The sequence below is a fragment of the Rousettus aegyptiacus genome, unplaced genomic scaffold (assembly GCF_014176215.1).
Source record: "Rousettus aegyptiacus isolate mRouAeg1 unplaced genomic scaffold, mRouAeg1.p scaffold_m13_p_6, whole genome shotgun sequence".
NCBI lineage: Eukaryota > Metazoa > Chordata > Mammalia > Chiroptera > Pteropodidae > Rousettus > Rousettus aegyptiacus.
This window is the reverse complement of record NW_023416309.1, coordinates 64,296,285-64,320,396: the sequence shown is the minus strand read 5'-3', so window position 1 is coordinate 64,320,396 and position 24,112 is coordinate 64,296,285. Positions and strand designations below refer to the sequence as shown.

The 24,112-nt window shown below is 49.1% G+C and overlaps 3 protein-coding genes across 9 annotated transcripts in view; 2 read left to right on the top strand and 1 right to left on the bottom strand.

Annotated features, from left to right (window-relative positions):
• The window catches only part of PEMT (phosphatidylethanolamine N-methyltransferase), a 77,789-nt gene extending 71,145 nt beyond the window's left edge, over positions 1–6,644 (top strand). For 6 of the 7 annotated variants that reach the window (XM_016145239.2, XM_016145238.2, XM_016145235.2 and 3 more), the window contains 4 exons: positions 1,134–1,279; positions 3,064–3,175; positions 5,944–6,018; positions 6,363–6,644. In XM_016145239.2, coding sequence (XP_016000725.2) covers positions 1,134–1,279; positions 3,064–3,175; positions 5,944–6,018; positions 6,363–6,420 — 391 coding nt within the window. In that variant the 3' untranslated portion in view covers positions 6,421–6,644. The remainder of the gene's footprint in view (positions 1–1,133; positions 1,280–3,063; positions 3,176–5,943; positions 6,019–6,362) is intronic. The other variant, XM_016145232.2, reaches the window with a different exon arrangement.
• Positions 6,645–11,568: 4,924 nt separating this feature from the next.
• On the top strand, positions 11,569–13,568 carry RASD1 (ras related dexamethasone induced 1). Its single transcript, XM_016145240.2, has 2 exons — positions 11,569–12,042; positions 12,311–13,568. Exons 1-2 carry the CDS (start codon positions 11,757–11,759, stop codon positions 12,859–12,861), a joined length of 837 nt encoding a protein of 278 aa, XP_016000726.1. The 5' UTR covers positions 11,569–11,756; the 3' UTR covers positions 12,862–13,568.
• A 1,115-nt stretch (positions 13,569–14,683) lies between these two features.
• On the bottom strand, positions 14,684–23,899 carry MED9 (mediator complex subunit 9). Its single transcript, XM_016145241.2, has 2 exons — positions 23,616–23,899; positions 14,684–16,582 (listed from the first exon to the last, which is right to left on the bottom strand). Exons 1-2 carry the CDS (start codon positions 23,825–23,827, stop codon positions 16,366–16,368), a joined length of 429 nt encoding a protein of 142 aa, XP_016000727.1. The 5' UTR covers positions 23,828–23,899; the 3' UTR covers positions 14,684–16,365.
• Positions 23,900–24,112: the final 213 nt, after the last annotated feature.

Sequence of the window (24,112 nt, the reverse complement as noted above, 5' to 3'; positions counted from 1 at the left end):
TGGATGGATAGATACATGATGGGTAGACAGAAGATAGACTAACAGGCGGATGGGCGGGTGAATGGATAGGGAGCTGCCCTGCTACATGGCACAAAGTGAGTGCAAGTAGTTGCCCTGCATAAGGCAAGAGATCTTGTCTCTTCTGAGTGTTACAATCTTGGAGTAATGGAAAATGTAGGTTTGTCGTACATGCATGCACTTGCTCCCACACACATCTTTCCCTGGAGAGTGTCCCTCCCATCAGCACCTCCTCCTTCCTGAACCTTGCTCCTATGCATTACTGTGATCCCAGTCTCTTTGCCCTAGCTGCACCAAGCATTCCATTCTTTAGGAGCCAGGTGGAGAAACTGCATCTCCAAATCCACTAGCATGGACACCTCCTTTTGGTCAACCCACTTGCCTTGAAACAAGGCATTCCATGGATTGGCCCCAAAACGAGCCTGCTGGGGGCATTTCAGGTGTGGAAGGAAGACATATTGGACCTCAGAGGTGCTGTCCAGAATGTGGCCAGCCCTGTGCAGGGGCAGAGTACGCCCCAGGCTTTAAGGCATTGAGTCTGCTAGAGGAGTGGTATGCCAAGACCACGGGTCACACACGTCAGTTGCAGGAGCATGCAGGCACTGGGGCACTGCTGCATAACTTGGGCATGCATCTTTAATTTTCTGAGCCTTACTTTCTTCTTTAGTACTAGTTACTAGCTGTACAGAATTGGAGTTTGCAAACTGGTGGCCTTTGGGCTGAATCTGGCCAGCCAATATGCACAGAGTCCAAAAGAGTTTTCATTAATTGCCTATTTAAAAAAAAAATAGGATATTTCACATACAAGTCAGGATTTCTGACTTCTCTTGAAAAACTAAAAGGTCTGGCAGGCTTGGGCTCCCATTCTGGTCACTTCCCTCATGGTGGTAGGGGGCTGGTGCATCAGGGTGGCTACCCTAAGGCAGGACGGTACTCTCTAGGTGACCCATATCCCACCTGCAACCACTTTGTCACATGCCTGCCCCCAACAGGCACCGAGTTTGAGATCTTTGGACTGGCTACTCTGGGGGTCACTTGGGGGACGGGAGTGGGAAGGGGGGACAGCTCCCTCTTCACAGCAGTGACCTTTTATCTCTCCTACCCTTTGCCTGCAGCTTCACACAGGCCATGCTGAGCCAGCCCAGGATGGACAGCCTGGATAACCCCACAGCCTACCAGGTGGGCCTCGTGCTCCTGGGAGTTGGCAGCATGTTGGTGCTTTCCAGCTTCTTTGCACTGGGCTTCACTGGGACCTTCCTAGGTGAGACCCTGAGGTCTGAGGGGACCTGAACCAAACCACTTGGGGGCCGGGGAGGAGCAGTGCTGCTGACTGCTCCATTGTCTTTGACATCTGCGTGGGGCTTGGGGTACCAACCCTCCTCTAGGCTTTGGCTTATCTATGGTTAGTTCGGGAAACTAGACTCTCTCATACTCATATAGCTGCTTGGCTGCCAAGACAGGCAGGATGTCAGTCTGCTGTGTTTGGGCCACAAACCAGCAGCACATGGAAGTGACCAGCTCTCTGATGGGCTGGGTCAGGGCTCTTGGGTCCTCCATTCCTCTCAGCCCTTGGCCAGCTTCTTGGACTCGGCCTCAGTTTCCGCCAGTGCCTGAGCGATATCTGGCACCCCCACATTGCCTAGCTATCTCCACTCACAGTCACTTTCTGTGGTACTCTGGGCCTGGGCACTGCCAGCTGCAGCAGGGGGCCCACAGCTCTCAAAGGGCTTGTGTTCATAGGCAGATGAGGAGTGGCCATCCTCTGAGGAGTACTCCTGCCTGCCCTGTGGCAAGGCCTGGGCTGGGGCTCTGGTGTCCATGCAGTACTCAGGCAGGAGCTGTAGGGAGCCACAGTCTAGAAAGATACACAGGTGGGAATCTGGAGAAAGGGGAAGTCAGGAGCATTGGATCTGGCAGGTGAGGGCAGGTGGGGACAGGTGGGAAAGAGGACAGGCCTGCAAGCAAACAGTGATCTCAAGGGCAAAATGGTGGATGGCATGCTGCGGGGAGGCAGGCAGGTTAGATGGTGCACAGGGGGCCAGTGAGGCCAGCGCTAGAGGTTGGGTGGGACCATGTCATATGGGTTTCCAAAGGCCTTGCAGGGGACTGAGCTCCACTCCCAGGGAGGAAGGGGTCATAGAAGGGGTTGAATAGGTCCTCTCCCAATAATGAGGAGGCTGGATGAGTGAGGCTGAGACCTAGGGGTCTAGGGAGGAGGTGGGGATTATGGTGTAGGCCTGATAGGGCGTGAGGCAAGCGCCACAGAAGTAAGGAGGGCACTGTGCTGGCCAGTTAAGTCCTCTGGAGACCAGGTGTGAATAGCTCTCCAGCTGTGGCAGAGTGGGCTCAGAGCCAGGAAGGGGCTGGTGGAGCCTCGCCCCCAACCTAGGGCATCGTAGAAGCAGCAAATGTTCAGGGCCTCATGGGGAGACTCACTTGGAGGGATGAGTCAGGGTGGGAGGGGAGTGGGAAAGAGCCTGAAAACACTAGCCACTGCAGCAATCCCCCCATAAGAAATGGCCTAGAAACACTAAGGGCCCTGCCAGGCTCTGGATGTAGGGTACTGCAGCCACTGCTCTGCCGTGAGTCAGCCCTAAAGTGGGTTTCTGTGCCACTGCCTCCAGGCCCCTCACCCTATTTCCTGCCTCCTGGGTAGAAGGCCTCCCACAGCCCTTCTCAGTCCCCTGCACCCTTTGTCCCCAGACAATAGATGATGCAGCTCTGCTGGCTCCTCCTGCCTGTGGCTGTCCTACTTCTGCTTTGATTAAAGGTCCAAGGGATTTCTGGGGAGAGGCCCAGGACACCAATGAGCAGCACAATGCCACCTCATGCCCTCTGCCTCTGGAGACCCCATGTTCTCTGAAGTGTCTGCATGCTGATGGACTGTCTGGGCCCGCTCTGGGGTACCCCCTTACTTGGTGTGCTGTTAAACCTGCTCCTCCTCTAGCTTGGAGCCTCCTGGGAATCAGGCTCACCCTGGGGGGCCTCTCTCAGTAGTGGTGTGGCCCGGATGTGATCCTCGGTCCTACCCTGTCTTGTCCATAGGTGATTACTTCGGGATCCTCAAGGAGGCAAGAGTGACCACATTCCCATTCAACATCTTGGATAACCCCATGTACTGGGGCAGCACAGCCAACTACCTGGGCTGGGCTATCATGTGAGTAGCTGGCCTTCCTGCCCATTCTCCCTGCTGGCTGCCTACGCCAGGAAGACAACAGCCTTCTCATCATTCGTGGAGCCCAAGAGCATCAGTCAGATTTTCACTCCTCTAGATCTGTGGACATAACACCTAGAACAGGGGTTGGCACACTTTCCCTCAAGGGTCAGAGATTGAGGCTCAAGGGCCACAGGCAGGACTCTGCCCCTGTAGCAAGATGGTAATCATAAGATAGTGAATGAATGAGTATGGCCAGGTATCATCATGGACACTGAAATTTGAATTTTATACAATTTTCAGGTGTCTTGAAATATTACTTTTGCTTTTTTTTTTTTTTAAAAACCACTTAGAAATGTACAAACTGATCTTAGCCTGTGGACCATAGGCTGCTGACCCTTGTGCTTAGACCTGGAAGGCCCCTAGTGAGTGCTAGTCCCATACACGGGAACAGTGGCAGGAGCTGCCCAGGGCCTGGATCAGACCCCTAACAGCCTCTGGCCCTGTCAGGGGAGCTGGTCTGTGCATGTGTTCAGGATACAGAACTTCTCATCCCACAGAAAGAGGGAACCCCAGTGCCCTTGGGAAGGAGTAGGCCCCAGGACTGACTTCTGTCTGTCTCAGCCAGCTATAGGCACTGACAAGTGACCCTGGGGCTCCAGCATCACCCCAAGTCAAGGAGGCCAGACTAGGAAGTGCTGTGGGCTCTGGGCTTCAAACCATTTGCCCCTACAGAGCAGTTCCCATTTGTCCATTTTTTGTATTCCGGCTTCTTCCATAGAAGATTTTGTGTGTGTGTGGAAAGTGTTCTGCTTTTATTTAACACTTGAAGACCACTTGCCTAGAATGTTACAGGTACTCCCAGAGACCAGAAAGGTAGAACACAAAGGAATGACTCTCAAATGGTGGAATGTAAGGAGTGACATTCTGTCAGATCTGATAGCACTGGGCTTTGAGTGATGAGCAGCTAGAGGAAGGATTGCTGCCCTGGCCCCACTTCTAGACCAGACAGCCTCCTGCCCAGCCTGGGCCCTCTTGCCTGGAGTAGGGCAGTGAGATCCTGGGCTCTGTACTCTCCAACTCACCCATTCCACAAAGCATCTCCCACTGGGAATGACAGGATAAGCCCCACACAGGTCCTCCCTGCATCTCTTGATTCCCCCATGCTGAGCCCCCTCCCTTCTGCTGTCCCTCCCACTTCTACCCATCTGTCCTTTCAAACCCATTTGAGGTATCGCCTCTAGGAAGCTCTCCCCGACTGCTCCCCCAGGGGGGCCTTCCAAGGGCAGAGCCCATACATGGGTCCCTTCTGTGCCCCAGCCAGTGCCTGGCGCCCTAGAGTGAAAGGTTTCTGCTGTCCCAGGACTGTCAGGCCAGGGCTCCCAGGAACACGTGAGGGACCCTAAGGAAGCCTGAGCACCAGCAGGCTCCCTCAGGAGGACCTCAGCCGTGCAGTGGTGAGGAGAGGGCCTTGGCTGTGCTGGGAGATGGGGCCCTCAGGCCATCCTCCAACTGAGAGCTCATTAGAGACAAGCCATTACTTGGCACTTTGAGACTCTGACCCAGCAGGGCCACTCCCAGGCCTCATGTATCCCCATCCGTCTCCCTCCTGTCCCCATGGATAGGGCTTACCAGTGGCCAAGCAGCCAGGAGTTTTTGAGACCATGGCATGTAGGATTCCTGGGGGCAGGGCACAGGAGCCTCCAGCAGGCCTCAGACCTCCACTCTCCCAGTCCTGTAGTCCAAGTGAGACTCTCCCTTCCCAAGGTGCACAGCCTAGTCTCTAGGACCAACCCCGCCACCACCCAAAGCTCAGGTTCAGGTCTGAGCATGTGGGTCATTCTGGACTTCAGTTTTCTCATCTGCAGAGTTGGATAATTATCTACACACAAGGTTGTTAGGATGTCAAGATCAAGAGTGCAATAGCATTTTGAAAGTGGCCAAGTTTCACGTAGATGTAATGAAAAAGGGGTACTTGCTTGGTTCACGTTCTGGGCCCTGACCCGGGGAGCTGGCTAAAGTCAGCTATAAGAGCCACATCCATTCCTGTTTTCCATGGCGTCTAGTTAACTTGGTTTCCCAGGCAGAGGGTCATCAGTCTTAGGGACACTGTGGCCACAGAGCCCAGCCTCTGGACTCCATCTGAGCCAATTGGCAGCAAATTCACCCAGGTGGAAGTCCAGCCTGCTGCTCTCCTACTCCCTGGCTCCTGGGGTGCATAGCTCATAGGATGAGAAGCTCTGCTTGCTTTAGAAAACCACATGAGGGCCAGTGAGCAAGTCTCCAGGAGGGCAGACTTCATCTCAGCCCTAGAAGGTCTCTGTTTGACCTTGGCATCTCCATGTGGCAGTATAGCCCACAGAATGGGGGTTGGGGCATTATCAAGCACACTCAGACTTCCAGGAGCTCCCAGACAGAAAGACAGACAGTATGAGGTCCTGTCTGGGAGACAGACAGTGTGGGGAGTGGGGGCGGGCAGAGGGGCCCTGCAGGGTACAAGTGTATCTTTGAGTCTCCACCCTGGGGTCCTCAGCCTAGGGCTCCTGTGAAGGAGGCAGTACTGGAGGACACAGAGTCTACCTGGGGCCCATGCTCCCTGCAGCACGCTGGTTAGCAAGTCAGGACTGGGACAGTGGGGGCCCTGGTAAGCAAAAGCCGGACTCAGGAAGAGAGCTGCCTGTCCAAGCTCATTTGGCTGCAGGACCCAGTATGGAAGGGAGGGGGCCCCGTACTGGGCCTGCCCGCTGACCGGCAGTGTGTCTTTTCTGCAGGCACGCCAGCCCCACTGGCCTGCTGTTGACCGTGGTTGTGGCCCTCATCTACGTGGTCGCCATCCTGTATGAGGAGTGAGTAGGCGCTGTCACGGTCCCAGGGGCCAGGGCCGCTGTCTGACATCAGTGTGACTACCAAGCTGGCCCTGCTTCTCAGGGCCCTTCCCATGACTAGGGCAGCTCCGGTCAGGCTGGGTCAGCTGAGCCACGCCCAGTCACCACCAGAGTGGCAGACAGGAGGCTCAGAGTGAGCATGGTGGGGGTTGAGGGTTCCCATAGTAGGTGACAGGGCAGTCCTGGGCCCTCTTGGGCCCATGCAGACACACTTACTCTGTCCATGTTCTGGGGGGAAGCAGAGCCTGGGGTGATGGCATCCCCCCAAGACCAGCTGACCAGAGCCTCTCCTCCTGCCCATGCAGGCCCTTCACCGCAGAGATCTACCAGCAAAAATCCTCCCAGATCCACAAGAGAAGCTGACCAGACTTTGCCGAGGACCTCCTGGCCTGCCTGCCCAAGTGCCAAGCCCTGCGAGAGGGAAACAGTGCTCGGCTGCAGCTTGGTGCCTGCCCGGCGTGGGCCATGCCAGTGCCTTGGAAACCACTGCCTTGGGGGCTCTGGACATGCTGCCATGTGGTCACTGAGCTCCCTGCCCCGCCGCTCCTACCACATTCTGACTCACCAATAAAGGCTCCCTGACCCCAGCTTCACTTCTAGGTCTCTGTCTATCCAAATGAGGAAAGAGTGGGCTTGGATCTCCAGGAGGGGCCATTCCCCCAAGGACTCCCTCCAGGCCAGGCAGGTGCAGTCCTCCCCTCCACTGAAGCCTCACAGCCCTGAAGTGGCACCGCTGCCCACGCTTGGCAGCGAAGGGACTTACCCAGGCATTTGGGTTTCCCGTGCCACTCGTCTCCCCCCTTGCCCCAGCATTCTCCTCTTCTACTTTTTCCCTTCATGGAAGGGTAGAAGGGTCATCATATTGCCCAGGGGCTCCCAGTCCCTGTGAGCTGCTATTCAGGGAAAATGATCAGAGTGAAAGATATTCTGAAAAATTTTAAAGTGACATGAAAGTACCTGGTAGGGGTGGGAGCCCATGTTAGCTGTGGTGGCCAGGGGGGTCTTTCTGAGGAGATGATATTTGAGGTAAGACCCAAATTACCAGAGGGAGCAAATTGGAGGGAGAGTGCTCTAGGCAGTGGGAGTGGCAAGTGCTAAGGTCCTGAAGTGAGGATAAGCTCGGGTGCCCAAAGCTCTAAAGGATTGAGCTAGCAAGGGGCATTAGCCATGAGGTACCTGGCCCCTTGAGTGTTAGGCCAACGGGTTGGACCAGGTTTGAGACCCTCTGGAACATTAATGCATTTGCAGAAAGCTGGACTTTGACATTCATGTTCTCTGAACCCCAGGCCACCAGGTCCAGCTCAAATGAACTGGCCTTGGAGACAGATCACATTTGTGTAGTGATCTGAGGTTTATCAGAAAAGTCCGTATGTGCCTCCAACTGCCTGACCCAGTGAGACAATGCTACAACCCTCTTTGGCCTACAAGGGACCTGTCTCTAGATGGAAATGCATGTGCCCCTGGAAGTTGCCATGTAGCAGACCATGGGAAGGCGCTGTGGCTGGAGAGTCTCTAAATTTACTAGCAATGCTTGAGGCTGTGGTGGGAGGAGAAGGAATGCGTGGGGCCAGACCATGGGTACTTGGTATGCCCCTACACTGTAGCCCATCCTGCACTGACTGTGTCTCTTGAGGACCATACAGGCTGGGGTCACCCTGTTTGGTAGCAGAGGATGAGGGGCTAAGCGAGGTTGGGCAACTTGTCTCAGGAGACACATGAATGAGTCACAACACATGGACTGGAACCCAGGTCTGTCCCACCCCGAGCTCATGCCTTCTTCTCTCTCTGGGGTAAGAAGAGTTGGAGGAGAGAGATGGGGGCTCCTGGCATTATCAGGGAGGGCTTCCTGGATGGGACCAAAGGACCTGGGCCTAGCACCCAAGTCCCTCCCCTATTCCTCTGGCTGAACTTGACATCTCCAGTTACCTCTGATATTTTTCCTGGTCCCTCGTAGACCTTGTGTCACCACAAGGAGCCGGCTGTTCAGGGCCTGTTGGTTGAGCCTGACTGCGGATTAGGCTAGCCCTGCTCTGGCCATAGGCCCTCAGCCCTCCAAGGACATAAGATCACTTTTCCCCACATTCATGTTGGGAGACGGTGATTCCAGTCTCCAGCTGTGCACACAGCTCTCAGAGCTTCAGTCTCCTTATCTGTAAAAAGGCCATCGTAGTCATGCCTGCTTGTATATACAGCAGGCACTCAAGCAGTGATGGCTGGGCCCCCACGTCACCCTTGGAATTTCTTGAGGCTTTCTCTTTGGTTTCTGTCTCGGCTTGAGGGGCCACAAGAAGCATCTAGTCTGATCTTATCCAATGCTTCAATCTCTGCCTAAGTTTGCACACCCCAAGAAACAGGGAGCTCACTGCTCCACAAGTACCTCTTAGCAGAAAAATTACAGTACCTCAAGAAAATATTTATAGGCAGGCTAAGACTCATAAATGATGTGTGTTGCCACACAGAAAACAAGATTATTTGTAACCACTATAAACCTGGACAACATAAAAATGCTATGGCAGGCTGACATGGGAGGCAGCAGAATTGAAAAAGTAGGGGGTACACATGTCCTCACCCCCACCAAATGTGGGGCCCAGAATGTCCAGGCCAAGGCCAGGCAGGCTGACAGTAATGTGGGATGGCAACTTGTCTCTGCTTGCCTGACCATGGTGCTCACCTGTTGAAAACACTCCCACTTGGGCTTAGCCTGGAGCAGGGCCTGGTGAAGGAGAACAGAGAAGGTGCTTAAGGCAACAGAGCTGGGCGGTGGGCAGCTGTGAGAGGGTCATCTGCGCACAGGGGAGGGCACCTCCTTAGCGTCAGCCTCACTCCCATGGGATGGAGCAGGGAGGGGTTCCTACTTTCAGTTCCTTTCACAATTCATTTCTGAAACCATGTGGATATTTTAAAAACATGGACATGTATTATTTTTGTAATAAAGAAATATACTATAACAAAACAGGTGATGCAATGCGATATACATATGACTATTGTATGCTTGAAACCTATATGATTTTATTAACCAATGCCACCCTAATAAATTTAATTTTTTAAAAAAGGTGGAAACAAGTCATCCCAAGCTAACAGGTGTCACCTCTGCTTGCCTTCTGCAGGAGTGAGGCCCCCAGCTGTACACATGGATGGGCAGGCACACAGGCTTTGGAGCATTCATCAGGGCTTAATGAACTTGGCTGACTGAGGAGAACAAGTCTTATAATCCTGCATCTGCAGGGCAGGGTGACACGCTCAAAAGGGACCAGGAATCGTAGTAGTTGAGAACCCCTGCTGGGTCTCAGCCCACTGGATCTCCCTGGGGAGAGCTGGGTTTAAATCCTTGATCCTGCCACCTTCTGGCCTCTGCTCATCAAAATAGCCCTCCTAGGACTAGGGGCCATATTGAGAATGGCTGCCACCTGGTTTCAGATCCTGGCTGACCAGTCTTTGTGGGAGGCAGAAGAAGGGCCCCTCATCTGGGGTGATGCAGGCCTGTGCTATGACCAGCCCCACTTGCTGCACCCTCAACTGGTGCCTTTCTGCAGCAGCCCTGTGTTTGGGGCAGGCTCGGCTCCTTACCTCAGACAGGGAGGGCAGAGGAGGGTAGCCTCAACAAGGGCAAGAATGGTGGTGTTGGGCGGACCCAGTTCAGCTGGCCTTTCAGACAACTCCTACATAAATGACAGCATTAATCAGAGCCAGGCTGGAACTATTGATATTTCTCAGGGTGGTGGCCCTTGGGTGCTCATCATGTGCTGTGTGCCTTTGAAATACCTCATCGAGCTCCTGAAAATGGGGTATCATGCCCCACAGCAGAGTCACAAGCAGAGGAAGGGGAGAGTAGGGGGTTCAAGCCCCAGCCCTGCAATTACTAGCTGTGGACCCTGGGCAAATCACTGCCTCAGCTTCTCCATCTGTAACAGAGTAATAGTTCCCATCCCTCAAGGTTGCCATGATGAAGGACTAGAATAGCACCTGGCACAGGATAAACCCTCTCCTGGTATTCCCCTGCAGAGGGTGTAAGATTTTGCTGGAATCCTGGTTATAGAAAGGCTGGATGAGATGACCTTTGAGAGGCCCATCCCAGGCAGCTGATATTCTTCAGGCCCAGTGCAAACAGCGGGGGGGGGGGGGGGCGGGGTGCAGGCTGGCACCTCTGGCACTGCCCGTGTGAGTGAGAGGGTGGCACCAGCTAAGAGCTCTCTCCCTGAATTTCTTCCATATCAGACACAGCAAAACACAGCATAGTTTTGCCTGTCAGCATGAGGAGCGATGTCTTTTTCAGGAGCTCCAGGTGGGAACAAGCTAGCTCCAGTCTATTTCTAGGCCTTTAAGTAGCATCAGCCCACTCCTGGTTACCCATCAACCTGCTGCCCCACTCCTTTGCTCCTGATCTCCCTCATCGACTTGCTCAGTCCTGCAGCCTCATGGGTCACTCACTTACTATTGTTGCTACTACCAAGTCCTGCCTTCTAAACTACACTTTCTCATCCACAATCACAGAGCCAGAATCAACATCATCCAGAAGAAGAATAGGAGGCCAGGAGAAGGCAAGAGACTGTGCTGTCGGTCTAGGTCTTTCTCTGGCTCACTCTGGTTTAGAGACCCAGTTCCCCAACTATTAAATGGGAATATTGGCCCAAGGAACTCTCAAGGCACAAAATGATACGGAGGAGGGAGGTAGGGACATTGGCCTAGGCCTAAACAAGGAAAGGCAAGTTTCTGGTCCTTCTCATTTCTACAGGAAAAGAATGGGGACAGCAAACAGCTTTCTGCCACGTCCCAGAGCATCTCTGGTTGGAAGAAAAGAAAAACGGAGGCCTGCAGCAGAGCGCAGGGTGGAGGATAATTCCTGCTAAGTACAGCCTGGACCCCAAGGTCTGCGCCCCACACCTCTCCAAACCCCAGCCTTGCAGCTCGGTCCCTACTCCAGCCCTGAGTATGGCGCCTTCTACTGCCCTCTGGCGGCCGAAGCACGAGGCGCCGACCTCGGCGCTAACAGCGCGTCCGGGTGAGAAGCACCAGCCTGGGGACCGGAAGGGGGCTGATGCTGTGGGCTTGCTTTTAGGATTGAAAGAGATAAGGTACGCAAACCCCTGACACGTTGCCTAGCACCTGGTAAGCACTGGCTATTACGCTGCCGCGATTACGGGATTACTGTTGTTACTCTCTGGGAAAACTGAGGCTCAAAGAGAGTGCATGTGTGTGTGCGTGTGTGTGTGTGTTTTGGGTAGGGACCTTGGCCGAAGTCACAGAGGATTGGAGTCACGACGGAGACTCCGATGTCCTTGTGGCGTCGACCCTTGTGCAATGGAAAAGCGCAGGGTCCGCGCACTCCTGGCCCCTGCCCGACCCTGGACTTGAGTTTCCTTACTTCGCCTAGGGAGCAGGAGCCGGCAGGAGATGGTAGCGGCCTGCAGAGGTCGCGGGAGGCAGAGGCGGGGGGCCCGCGGGGTGTGACGCATTGAGGCTGGTAGGGCGCGGGGCGGGGCGGCCACACAGGCTGTATATAAAGGCGGCCACTGGGCGCTAAGAGCCAGAGCGAGCGAGTTTGTATGAGATCTGAATCTGCGGCCAAAGCTAATCCCCAACCCAGCCACAGTCCGAGATCCGACTGGAGTCGGAGCGGAACCGCCCGGCCACTCCCGTGCCGCCCCGCTACTCTCTGAACTTCTCTCGGCCCCGTGCCCGCCTCCGCGGCCCTTGTCCCAATGAAACTGGCTGCGATGATCAAGAAGATGTGTCCGAGCGACTCGGAGCTGAGCATACCCGCCAAGAATTGCTACCGCATGGTCATCCTCGGCTCGTCTAAGGTGGGCAAGACGGCCATCGTGTCGCGCTTCCTCACGGGCCGCTTCGAGGACGCCTACACGCCCACTATCGAGGACTTCCACCGCAAGTTTTACTCTATCCGCGGCGAGGTCTACCAGCTCGACATCCTTGACACGTCCGGCAACCACCCGTTCCCCGCCATGCGGCGCCTCTCCATCCTCACAGGTGAGTGGGGGCCGGAGCCGGCAGCTGGTAGGGGAGGGAACTGCACTATCGGGAGGGTAGAAGACCCTGGGTCCAAGAGCGCCCGCGAAAGCGCGGCCTGCAGGTGCGGTCTACCAGTCCCGCCGCCGCACGACCAGGTTTTCGCGTGGAGAGCTCAGCGCACCCTGCGTGCGGCTGCTGGAGCCCCGGCCACCCTAAAATCAAAACCAGCTTATGTTGCCCTCTTGGCAGCCGCCTTCATTTTCTCTTCTGCTTTCTGCCCCTGTAGGAGACGTTTTCATTCTGGTGTTCAGCCTGGACAACCGCGACTCTTTCGAGGAGGTACAAAGGCTCAAACAGCAAATCCTCGACACTAAGTCTTGCCTCAAGAACAAAACCAAGGAGAACGTGGACGTACCCTTGGTCATCTGCGGCAACAAAGGTGACCGAGACTTCTACCGCGAGGTGGAGCAGCGCGAGATCGAGCAGCTTGTTGGCGACGACCCCCAGTGCTGTGCCTACTTCGAGATCTCTGCCAAAAAGAACAGCAGCCTGGACCAGATGTTCCAGGCGCTCTTTGCCATGGCTAAGCTGCCGAGTGAGATGAGCCCGGACCTGCACCGCAAGGTGTCAGTGCAGTACTGCGACGTGCTGCACAAGAAGGCGCTGAGGAACAAGAAGCTGCTACGAGCCGGCTGCGGTGACGACCCCGGAGACGCCTTCGGCATCGTGGCGCCCTTCGCCCGCAGGCCTAGCGTGCACAGTGACCTCATGTATATCCGCGAAAAGGCCAGAGGCGGCAGCCAGGCCAAAGACAAGGAGCGCTGCGTCATCAGTTAGGAGCAGCCCCTAAGCAACCCCACTCCACCCGCCCCGAGGACAGAACTCATGAAAGATTTGTCAAATCTCATGTCCGGGCCAGCCCTGTATGCTCCGGGCCATTTGCGCGCGCGGACTGGCGTCTTCCCTCCCTGAGATCCGGGCCCCACTGACTGGGGAGGTGAAAACGAACCAAAAAGGGACCGTCATCTGCTCTGGAAGTAAAGAGAACTGGCTATACCGGGACTACCCCCACCTCTAATTGCCTACTAGCACCTGCCTTCCCCATGACTTGGACGGGGAGGGATGGGCCCAGCAGGGAGTGAATTTTTCTTAGAGACCTAAGAATGAGGGGGTCGTGGAAGTTAATCATGCACTGCTAGGCTTTGAGAAACCCATTCTGCCCGTTGGAGGGTTGACAAACAGGGCATTATCTTGTCTGTGACTCTGAGTTGCCATGACAGCTACCGAAAAAGACTTTGCCCTCCTAAAACTAAGGGGATGTGGTTCAATCATAACCAAGTGACTTGTTTACATGTATGTGTGAAATTGCACAAAGGAAAAACAACACAAAACTTGCACTTTAATAGTAGTTCTGGTGTTATGAACATGAACAAAATCTTATTCAGGTGTTTAATATTGTGAGAGTTTTTTAAGTTATTGTTACTGGTTTTTTAATATAAAATAAAATAATTTAAAATGGAAAACCATGCTTTCTTTGCTGGAAGGGGAAGGGTATAAAGGAGGGGATGGGTTTCTACTTAAGTGTAATTTTAGATTCACCTTTCCCACTGGAAAATAACCCCAACATTCTGAAAATAGCTTCAGCTCTCCAGGGAGACAAGGCTCCAAAAAAGTTCCAGAAACTGGGGGAAGCCCTTCTATTTAGGGAACAGTTTCTTAGAAAGCTAGGACAAAAATAATGTCCGGTTCCTCCACAGAGACACATCTTTCTAGCCATTTACTTTAGTTTTCCCTTTGACTTAGCCACAAAGGGCCTCTAGGACAGTGCCCCAGCCATTTTGTCCCATACTCAGCGCTGGCCCAGAGTGATAAAAGATCATCAAATCTGAAATTCTCAGAGTGTATTAGGTGTCACTTGGCTCTGCTTTCACAAGTAAGGAAATGGAGCCTTGAAAGACTGATCTGGTGTTAGGCTGGTGCAGGACTCTGGTGCCCAACTCCTTTCTAGGGTCTCCCATATGGCTGCCTAGAAAGCTAAAATCACTGAGCCTCTGGTGCCCCTCCAGCTCACGAACACACTTGCTGCCCCAGGTAGGGGTCTAGCACCCTTCCACTTGCTGTCTCCTTCTCTCAGCAACTGAAGACACCTGCTCCCAACTCAGAACCCAGCTCTCTGATACTTACTCATGAAATACAAAAAACATCCTCTGCATGGGACTGCTGTGAGGATTAAGCGTGATGTTTAAAAAGCACTTAGCACAAGTGCCTGCCACCCAGTAACCCAAATAATTGGTGACTTCAAGAGGGTGTTCAGCCCTGTAAGGGGCATTTGATACTGTTCCCTTGCTCTGGCAAGGGCTGCTCCCCACCAGGCCTAAAACCACTTCTGTAATGAGGGATGGCCCTCAGGTCAATCACAGGCAGGCAGGATGACCCACTAGGCCAACTGAGTCCTTGGGGACAGATGCCAGCTTCTGAGAGGAGTTACTGTCTTCACGTTGGTTTAGCTATGTATAAGCTGGGGCTGCAGGAAGGGGGCGGTGCAGAGCAGAAGTTCTCACAATTTGTTCGGTGTCCTCTAAGCAAAGAAAAAAATTTCCTCCCAACTCTCCAATATCCAACATCCTACTATGAATTTCTCAGTATACAAACCAAGATGTCCCGAGAGCAGAACACAAGTTCTTTTAATTATACTCTTGAAAACATAAGTCATAACATTGAAATATAGGAAAGGTTCCAACTCCCATGAGCCCTTGTCCATTTCGGCCTTGCAGAAAGGCCCTGGTGGTCTTGTATTTGTGTGCTTCACATTTTATAGTATTTGGTCAGAGCCGTAAAACCGGCGCATGCACTACTCTAAAATTTGAAGTAAATAACTGATTCAGTTAAATAACAGTCCCAAGGTAGAAGTAGTCTAATAGGTAACTACCCACTTAAATTCAGAGACTGATCTTCTGTACAAAGCCACTGAAACCTGATATCTCCTTTCACACATCCCTGAGTTCCCAATAAGCCTGCCATCTACTGACAGGTGGCTGCAGGTTGATATGAATGGAACTCCTGCTAAAAACATCTTCAACCAATACCTGCCAACAAGGTCAGACAACAGGCATCTGTTAAGCCCCTGAATTGGTCAACCAAACAATATTTGGTTACTATGCTCACCTTATCCTTAAGAAGTGAAGAGAATGCAAATAAAATGTCCCACCTGCAGGAAATGAGGGGTGTTTGTAAATGTTTTATGAACCAAACTTGATGATTAACTTCTGGGTCTAGCTCGTCCCACCCTTCAGAGCTGAATCAGAACTATACAGTCATACCTGGCTGAGGGATAATCAGAACTGTCACCTAGAGCTGCCCCTGTCTGAACAAAAAGCACATTATGAACCCCTGTTTGCAATGCAGTAATGTTTATGGTTGACTCTTTATGAAAAGGCTAGAGGGGCAATAATTTTTTAAACCAGGAATCTGAAATGCTGGAAGAGGCAAGGTTTGCTCACCTGGAAGCCTATTTGTATCTGTGTAGAGACAACAGTACCCTCCAGCCCTAATGAAAGCACTGTGGTGAAGGTGACAGGAGACAAGGGGAGCCAAGAGCTTAAAGTAATAAGAACATGTAGGTGGCAGAGAATCTGGACGCAGGGGCCAAGTGACAGGGCTCTGGACTGATATCTCCATGGACAGTTACATTCGCTAACTCAAACATATAAGCAAGCAAACTGTTTTAAGAGAAAAAGTACCTTATAGTCTTTCAAAACAGTGCTCAGTCTCTCATAGCTTTTTTTTTTTTTTTTTTTTACCATTTTAAACCCATGCCATATGAGTACAGGCCTTACCTGTCCAGTGAATTCTATGCAAATGTTTCGTGAAACTAGGTAACAATATATACCTGGTACACATTGACCATATCTACGTGGTGGGAGGAGAGGGAAGGTAGGAAGCAAAGAGGAGATGCCTCTTTTCCTGCTTTGTTCTTTGGATACACCATCGGAGCCCAAACACACAGGAGATGGCCCCCTCCCCAGAGGTAGGGGGAGAGTCCTCCACACCTCTGCAGCCTCCAGGAACATTCCTCCTTCCACCAGCACACATGCCAGTTATTATGCATCTAGACATATGGGTATATACAAGGAAGCCCCAATAAAGCTAAGCTCCCGGGGATGGTTCCTCCCACAGTCAATGCCAAGTTCAGCCTAGAAAGCAGTATAATAGCCCTGACCCCACCTGGCTACAAAGTTCAGATGTGAGGTCTGAAAGTACAACACTCCAAGGGGGTGGAGGGGCAGTAAAGCCCATTTGCTCTCTCCCTTCTTTCTTGGACATTCCTGGAAGTGGCCTCATCTACTCCTTGGGGATCTCGAACATGCAGAGACTCTTATATTTTTGCAGAAGTTCATTTTTGGTCCTAACTTGCTCCCGGAGGCTGTGCAGCTGTTGCTGCTGCTGCTCAGGGCTCAGGTGGATGCCAGGCATAGTGCTGATGACCTTTCGCATCTCCTGGAACTTGGTTTTGAGGGCATTCAGGTCCTGGTGGATGTCTGGGCTGTCCTTGTCCATGCTGCAGGAGATAAGAGGGCAGTCATTAGAATTCACAGGAAAAGACAACCCCTGGCTTCTTTCTTCTGCACCTCACAGAACTTGCTGTCTTCCTACATTCTTATAGAATGCCTTGATTTCTGTCTGTCCTCTTACTAGGCTGTGCATCCCCAGAGGACAAGGACTGGTTCTTTTTCATGTAGCCTTAGACCAGGCATGAAACAGCTGCTCTATAAAAGCGCCCAGCACCTACCAGTGCCTGTGCAGCCCCTTTAAAAGAATGCTTACAAAATTAGATGCTTAAAGTCTATTAGCTCAAAGGGTAGGGACACTGTCTGCTATATCCTGGGCACTGTGGGCATGGCAAGTAACATCTGTTGAAAGAATGAATGCTTAGCAAATAAGTTCATAAATGTCTATTAAATGAAGGAACAAGTCATTGCCAATATCAGGTGACAAATGGCAAGCAAAACTTGCTGAAATAGTACATTTCTTCTAATCTGAGCTATTTCCAGGTCGATCAGGAGATTATCAGTTAACAAGAACTACTTGTAGTTGAAGTTTTGATGCCTGAACTTATTAACATAAAGACTAATTTCCAGAGCTATTCATAACATTTAAATTAGTTACAAGCTTTTGGAAAATTTTCAGCAGGTGTGAGCTCTCTCCTACCACAGTCATGTAAACTCCTTGGCTTCATGTCAAGCTCATTTTAAAGGCAGGATCATTAACTTCATCTCACAGCTATTATTAGCTGTCCAGAGATCCATGCTTTCCCACCCCGCCCTCTCGCTACTAAAAACAAAATGAAAACAAAAACCTTCTCTTAAAATCAAAGAAACGGACTGTTAATTGCTCCTATACATTTTTAAAAAGTAATTAAGTGGATGAGCTTTTGAAAACAAGTAGTTGAAACAAAAAATGAAAAGCCAATTCAGTAGGTAGTTCTAAAAGCCATTCATTGGGGCATACGAGGGGAAAACTGTCAATGATCATTTGTTTTTCTTTTAACAAATGTTTATTCCTGATGGGAAATTTCAATCCAGATGGTTCTTCTCATTCATATTTATTATTCATAATTTCTCTGCTTATGCAGACAGGATATCCATCTCTCCTGGCAATCCACTGGTTATGGCTCATACCTGGCAAATGAGTTGGCCACCAGGGCCTGCTCACTATTGATAGCTCTAATTCAGAGCTAAGGTACATAGAATCAATCATTTATTCTGGGGACTGAATGGCCAAACATTTCTTGTTGTCATTTGATGCCCTTAATTTACATATGCCCACAATTAATGGTATGCTTTATTTCAGTTTCTAGAGAGGAGTAATTGGTTTCCCTAAACTGTAAATCATTTGGAAGGAAGAAAATAGGGAGCATCTTTTAATTCTTTTAGGTTTTGTCTCATCCACAACTCTGCACAGAAACCATTTGAACTTCTGAAATCATTATACTTGGATGACATATGTGTTAACACATTGTTAAGGATTTAAGTCCCAAGGGGTTTTGAAATTAAAATACAGTTTAAAAAAAACTGATTCACATTACATGAGTCTGAAAGAATGTAGTAAAAACAAACAAAAATACATGAAATAAAAATTTGAAAGTATGATAATCTAGTTCTAGAAACAAACATAACCTGGCCCAAAAGAATTTTTAATTCTGAAAGTGAAAAGTGAACCATGTTTAAGATGCTCATGTCTGAAAACCCCCAAATCTCAAGGGTTGCCCATTCTTTACTTGGTAAACTGTCAGTAAAGGAGATAGTCTTTAGATAATAAAGAAGGAACCATATGAAAAGTCCGCCTGAAGAGGAGCTGAGCTGAAAGGGGGCCATGCAGCCCACAGCAAGATCCCCTCTGCAAGCTTTTCAGCCTGCCCTAGTTGTGGCAGTAAATACCATGGAACTCCTGGGATGAGGAAAACACTCTATTCAGGAACTGGCTCAAACCAAGTGGGAACCTGCTAGACCAGGATGACTGTGAGATACTCAAGCCAAAAGAAAAGAGACAGGCCCATATATTGACTTGAATAAAAGCAGAAAGCTCCAAATGGGCCTGCCTTTGTGTCCAACATTAGTCATCATCCAACTTTAGAAAGGAAAAAAGGAGACTAGGCCAGGTCAAGAAGCACGAACATCACACAAACAAGAGCAAGTTTAGGGCACTTTGGTCCCACCTACTGTAGTTTTTAAAAGGTAGACAAAAATATTACTGCTGTGGCTTGACAGGCCACTTCCTGACCGTCTTTTGTGTACATCCAGTAGTAGACACAGACTGAAGCCAACCTCCTCTTAAACCTGAGTCACCTCTTGTGACCTCTCGGTGATATTGGACTCAGTTTCCCATTTCTTCCTCCTCAAAACTCGAATTAAATGTACCATGAAGATCTGAGAATTAAAACAGCTTGGTACTGGAGAATAGAATGTCCAGAAGCAGATCAGAAAATATATGGGAATTCAGTGTATGGTGGGAAGCAGGTCAAGCAGGAAAAATAATAAGTAATAATAACAGCAGTGTAAGATACAGCTAACTAGGGGAGAAGCTGGACCTCTTTCTCCCTTACTCTTTCCATCATGATTCCAGGAGCATCAAAGAATTAAAAGTAAAAAAATTAAACCATAAAGTCCTACAAAAAAAGGGATCAATATAATATTATTAGAGTAGAAAGGCTTTTCTAACTAGGACCAAAACTCAAAAGCCATAAAGGAAAATCTTAACAAATATGCTTACATAAAATGAGATGCTTCTGATTGCGGGGGGAGGGGGGAGGAAGGATGGATGGATGGATGGAAGAAAGGAAAAAAGACCGATCCGTCCAGGAATAAAGTCAAAAGAAAACAACTCAGAGAAAATATTTACAATACACATGACAAAGGCACACTTTTCTTACTGTACAAAGAGCTCATAAAAAGAGGAATGAGTTAATAAAAAAATGGGCAGTTTACAGGGAAAAAATACAAATGACATATAAAATTGTATATGAAAAGATGCTTTACCTGATAATAATAAAAGACAGATTGATATACTACATCTTTTTTGACCTTTTAGATTAGCCAAAATTAAAAAGTGAATGGTAATGGAAGGGTTACAGAAAACACAAATACACTGTTGGTAAAGCATAAACTGATACAGTCTTTCTGAATTTGCTAATAGTGATCAAAATTTTAAATTCCCATATCCCACTGCTAGACATTTACCTTTCAGAGACTCTCAAAAGTTTATAAGCAGGCATTTACAATAAAGTACACTGCAGCTCTGAATGCAACAGCAAAATGCCAGAAATAATGAAAGTGTCCTTAAGCAAGGAAATGTTTAAATGGCATATTTATAAAATGGAATATTATGCAGTTTGGGGACAAGGGAGAGAGCTGGGAGAAATGGAGGGAGAGGCTCACTTGCCATTTTATATCTATGGGTACTCTGAATACATCTACAACTTTAATTTTTTAAAAAGCGCTTTTTGGGTCACAGGTTTATGGGCCATTAGGTTAACTGAAGCAGTCCAATCTACTGGACTGTGTTCTGAATAAAAAGCTACAAGATGTAGCATTTTAAATTTAGCAATACCTATCAAAATTAAAAATGAATGTACCGTCTGCTCCAGCATTTCCACTACTTGAGGATTTTCCTCATCATAAACTTACTCAAATACAAGGATGCTTATTCCAGCACTGCTGGTAAGAGCAAAAATTAGACCACCACCCTAAAAGTCCATAAACAGAAGACTAGTTACATAATTTATGGTGCAGTCACCTTATTGAGGAAGACCTTCATAGTGTCCAAAGCAGACTAAGAGAAAAAAGCAAAGTACAGTATAATCTTAATTTGTATAAATCTTTGAAAAGAAATGCATATATAAATCCTGGAAGGATAAAGTATTAACGCAGCAGTTTTCACTGATGAGGGAACGTAGGGGAAGGAATTCTTCTTTCATTTTACTTGTTTCTGAATTTGCAATGATTACTTTTAAAAATAAAATATTTTTAAAAACCTATTGATGTAGTACTCTGAATTCTTTAGTGAAGGCTAAATTCACTTAAGCTTTTACTTCCTATTCATCCCCTGTGCAAGGAGTAAACAAATAAAAGAGCCACCAGAGAAGCTACAGAAGAGGAAGAGACTAAGGGCTTGGGTGACTGAGCTGGTCCTAGACCTCATTCCCTCTCACCAGGCCTGCCAGGTTGGTGTCCTTCCTAACTGGCTTCCCAGCTTGTACGCTGAGATGCCACATCCATCTTGAGCACAAATCTAAGACTCCCTAGTTAGAAAGCCTTACTGGCTCCCCAATCCCTCAGAGGACAAAATCCTACTTCCTAAGGGGGATGTACTGTCCTCTGTACTGGCTTTTCCTACCTATCCTGCTCTCCTTTCCTGCTGGATTTGTACTCCAGCCTCACCAAACTGAGTTGACTCCCATGAGATAATACTACTTCATGGTACCCCATTCTTACCCATGCTCTTCCTATAGCCCCCTTCCTCCCTTTCATAATTTAAGACTCATCATTGGCATCACCCTTTACAAGCTTTCTGACTCCTCCAAGCTTCACAAGGTCTCCTCTCCCATCACTGTCCTTCCAGTCTGTCTCCTTCCCTCATTAGCCTACAAACTAGCTTCAAATATATTACTAGATATATTTTAAAACCAGATCCTAGCCTTTTTCATGGTTACATTTACAGTGTCTCTCTTCTCTACTGTCTTCCTCCAAGTGGCTTTTTCTGCTCTTCTGTTTTGTGTTATCTTACTAGGGGTTTTCTTCACATGCTTAGTGACCTTGGCTATCTAGTCATGAGAACTGACTAGGTTCTTTCTTTGGGAGCCCCCAGTGATTTTTCTCTTGGGCCAAAGATGCCTCTATTCTCTCTGGCTATTGCTCTAGAAGCCAAGTGGGGGAAGACAAGGGTGTGGTCTCAATTTTCAGTGAACTTTCTCTTAAACCCTATTTTCAGTAAGTTTCCCTCCTTCAAACTCCTACAATGTGCCTGGTGTCCCTCCAGTCCAGATACTCTCTGCTTTATTCTTTCCTAAGAAAAAACCTTGGGAAAGCAGAACCTTTCAATTGTCTTCCAAGATAGAAGAAGGGTAGTCATTTGTCTGCTTAGAGTTGGGGATAAGAACTATGGGGATCTCTTTCTTAAATCGACTTTTAAGTAACCCTCTGTTCGTAGCCCCACTTTGAACCCTATTTCTAGAAGTCCCTGGCACTATCAATGCCTGATATTTGCGGGGAGGCACTGGTCAAAGGCAGCTGCTTCTGGATGCTTCTTGGGATTAGTAGGTGGGTTAGCCCTTGGTCATCTTCTTTGTGGCAATTAGCTCCTTTCCTGTTCTTTTTGGTTTTGTGTTTAAAACAAAACAACTCTTCACTGTCCTCTTAGAGGAAACAGAGACAAACACGAGTAATCAACCTAATATCTCTCACCGGAGACTGCTCTTGAGTACACAACAACTTTATGCTTTAAGTATTATTAGTCCAATTCCACAAGAGACAGGCTCAGAGAAGCTGTTATTTGACCAAGGTCACTCAATCAGTACAGCATAAAGCTATACTTTGAACCCACTGTTTGCGGTCCACTATTTATTATCTATTAGAGATAAGAAAATTAAAGCCTAGAAAGGTTATGTATTCACCATGATTACAAGGCAAGCTAGCATCGGCATGAGATTTGAATCTAAGACTATCTGATTTTACAGTAGTGTACCTTACTGTATCATCTTTAAGGCCAGCCCAACCCAATAGTTCTACCAAGGCCCAAGAACAGTCTCTGAGAATGTGTACATTTTGATTTCATTTTTCCATGTTTTTCTTAAAACCAGTATATTTGTAATCCAGCACTGCTCTGGGATTACAGGGTCTGCATTTGCATTTGTGTTTGTGATTTTACTGCTGTGGAGTGGTGCTATTTAATGGTCACAGAGTAATGAGAACAGAAGAGTCTGCCCTACCCTATAAACAGTATGGTCACACCAAGTGAAGCCAAATGAAGTCAGGGTCTAATGTGAGAACAAAGGCTTTGCAGTTGTTTGAAAAGCAGAGAAAGCATCAGGTCATCAAATGAATCCAGTCTGGTTAAACTCAAATGAAGCTGGGCCATTAACAGCCAATACTTTCATGCTGTGAGTAGCAATCCCATTTCAGCAAAACATCCAAGAACACATTAATGTTCATTTCAACGTTACTATAATAGTAATTTTGTTTCAATTTACTGTTTTGGTTTTTAATAGTTGAATAAGAGCTATATATATATAAGCAAAGGGGTTTACACCTAGTATCATGTGGATATAAATAACATAAAAGTAAAAATAATTTAGGCGAACATGGGATCAAGGAAACTTTTGGTTGTAGTTTTTAGTTTCCTTTACAGGATCAGTTTGAAACTCAGGCTAACCTGAAGACTGGCCAAAAGGATGACAATCACTTGCTTTGATACTAAGTTAGAACAAAGTTAGTACTATAGGAATCAATTCTCATGGGCAACTTCTGTGTCTTTGTTTTTTTTTTTTCATGTTTCCCATCACCACCCCTCCAACCCTGAATTTGGGTTATTCCCGTTTGTTTGTTTTTTTTTTTTCCCTTCTAACTGGTGAGCAACGTAGAGATGAAAAGTTGGCCCTTTTTACTGTGTACATCCCACAGCATGTAGCAGTGTGCCACACAAGGAAGATGATTCATATCTGTTGGATCTGTGGAAAAAAGGCAACCACAATAAACTGAGGCTCAGAGAAGCGTGACTTTCTCCAGATCACTAGGATGCTAACTTGAGCAGTTTGACTGGAGCCTGTGCTTTTAGTCCCTAAGCTGGCTTCATTTTTAAGATTATCGACTGGCCATCCATCATGAGGTCTGGCAACTCTAGGGCTCAAATATCTGATGAACTCATGGAACAACTCAGCGAGGTCTTAGGAAAGGTCTCTTTCCCCTCTGGGTCTCAGTTTCTCCATCTATGAAATGGTGGTGGTGGGGTAGTAACCGAGAGCGCCTACACCTTTGCAGCTCTGAAACGTGACAAGAGCGGGAGGGCGTGTCGTGGCTGGTCCTCTCCTGGTTCCTTACCATTTGATGATGTTGTGAACCAAAGGTAAAAAGGAGTAATTCTCCTCTTTCACGCCTGCAGGTGACTGAGGCCTCGGGGCCGGCGACTGCTGCGGCTGAGGTGCGGCAACGGGCGGCGGCGGCTGCGGCTTCGTCTCGGGAAGCGGTGGCTCGGCGGGTGGCGGTAACGCATCCTCGCCTTGTCGCCCACTGGATACCCCAGCAGAGGCCATGGCGCTCAGGATCCCGCCAGTTAAACAGTCACCAGGACCTGAGCTACCGGCCCGCCGAAGGCGTCGCAGACATCTAACGTCACTTCCGCACGCCAGCGTGGGGTGGGACCTGGATGGAGGCTCTGAGCGTGCGCATTAGGGCGCGAGTCAGGGCAAAAGCACAGCGGTGGAGGCGGCCGTTACTAGGCAACGGGCGGTTGGCGCGTCTAGAGTGGCCGGGATTTGGTTGTGGAGATACATAAATAATTAAATAGTCAGAAATTGAGTTATTTCAGAAATAATATT

Bases quoted from the DNA above. Each gene is read 5' to 3' on its own strand.
- MED9 (XM_016145241.2), bottom strand. From the start codon at position 23,827: ATGGCCTCTGCTGGGGTATCCAGTGGGCGACAAGGCGAGGATGCGTTA. The intron at 16,583-23,615 runs GTAAGGAACCAG...TATCTCCTGCAG, and splicing joins GTTCACAACATCATCAAATG to CATGGACAAGGACAGCCCAG.
- RASD1 (XM_016145240.2), top strand. From the start codon at position 11,757: ATGAAACTGGCTGCGATGATCAAGAAGATGTGTCCGAGCGACTCGGAG. The intron at 12,043-12,310 runs GTGAGTGGGGGC...CTGCCCCTGTAG, and splicing joins GCGCCTCTCCATCCTCACAG to GAGACGTTTTCATTCTGGTG.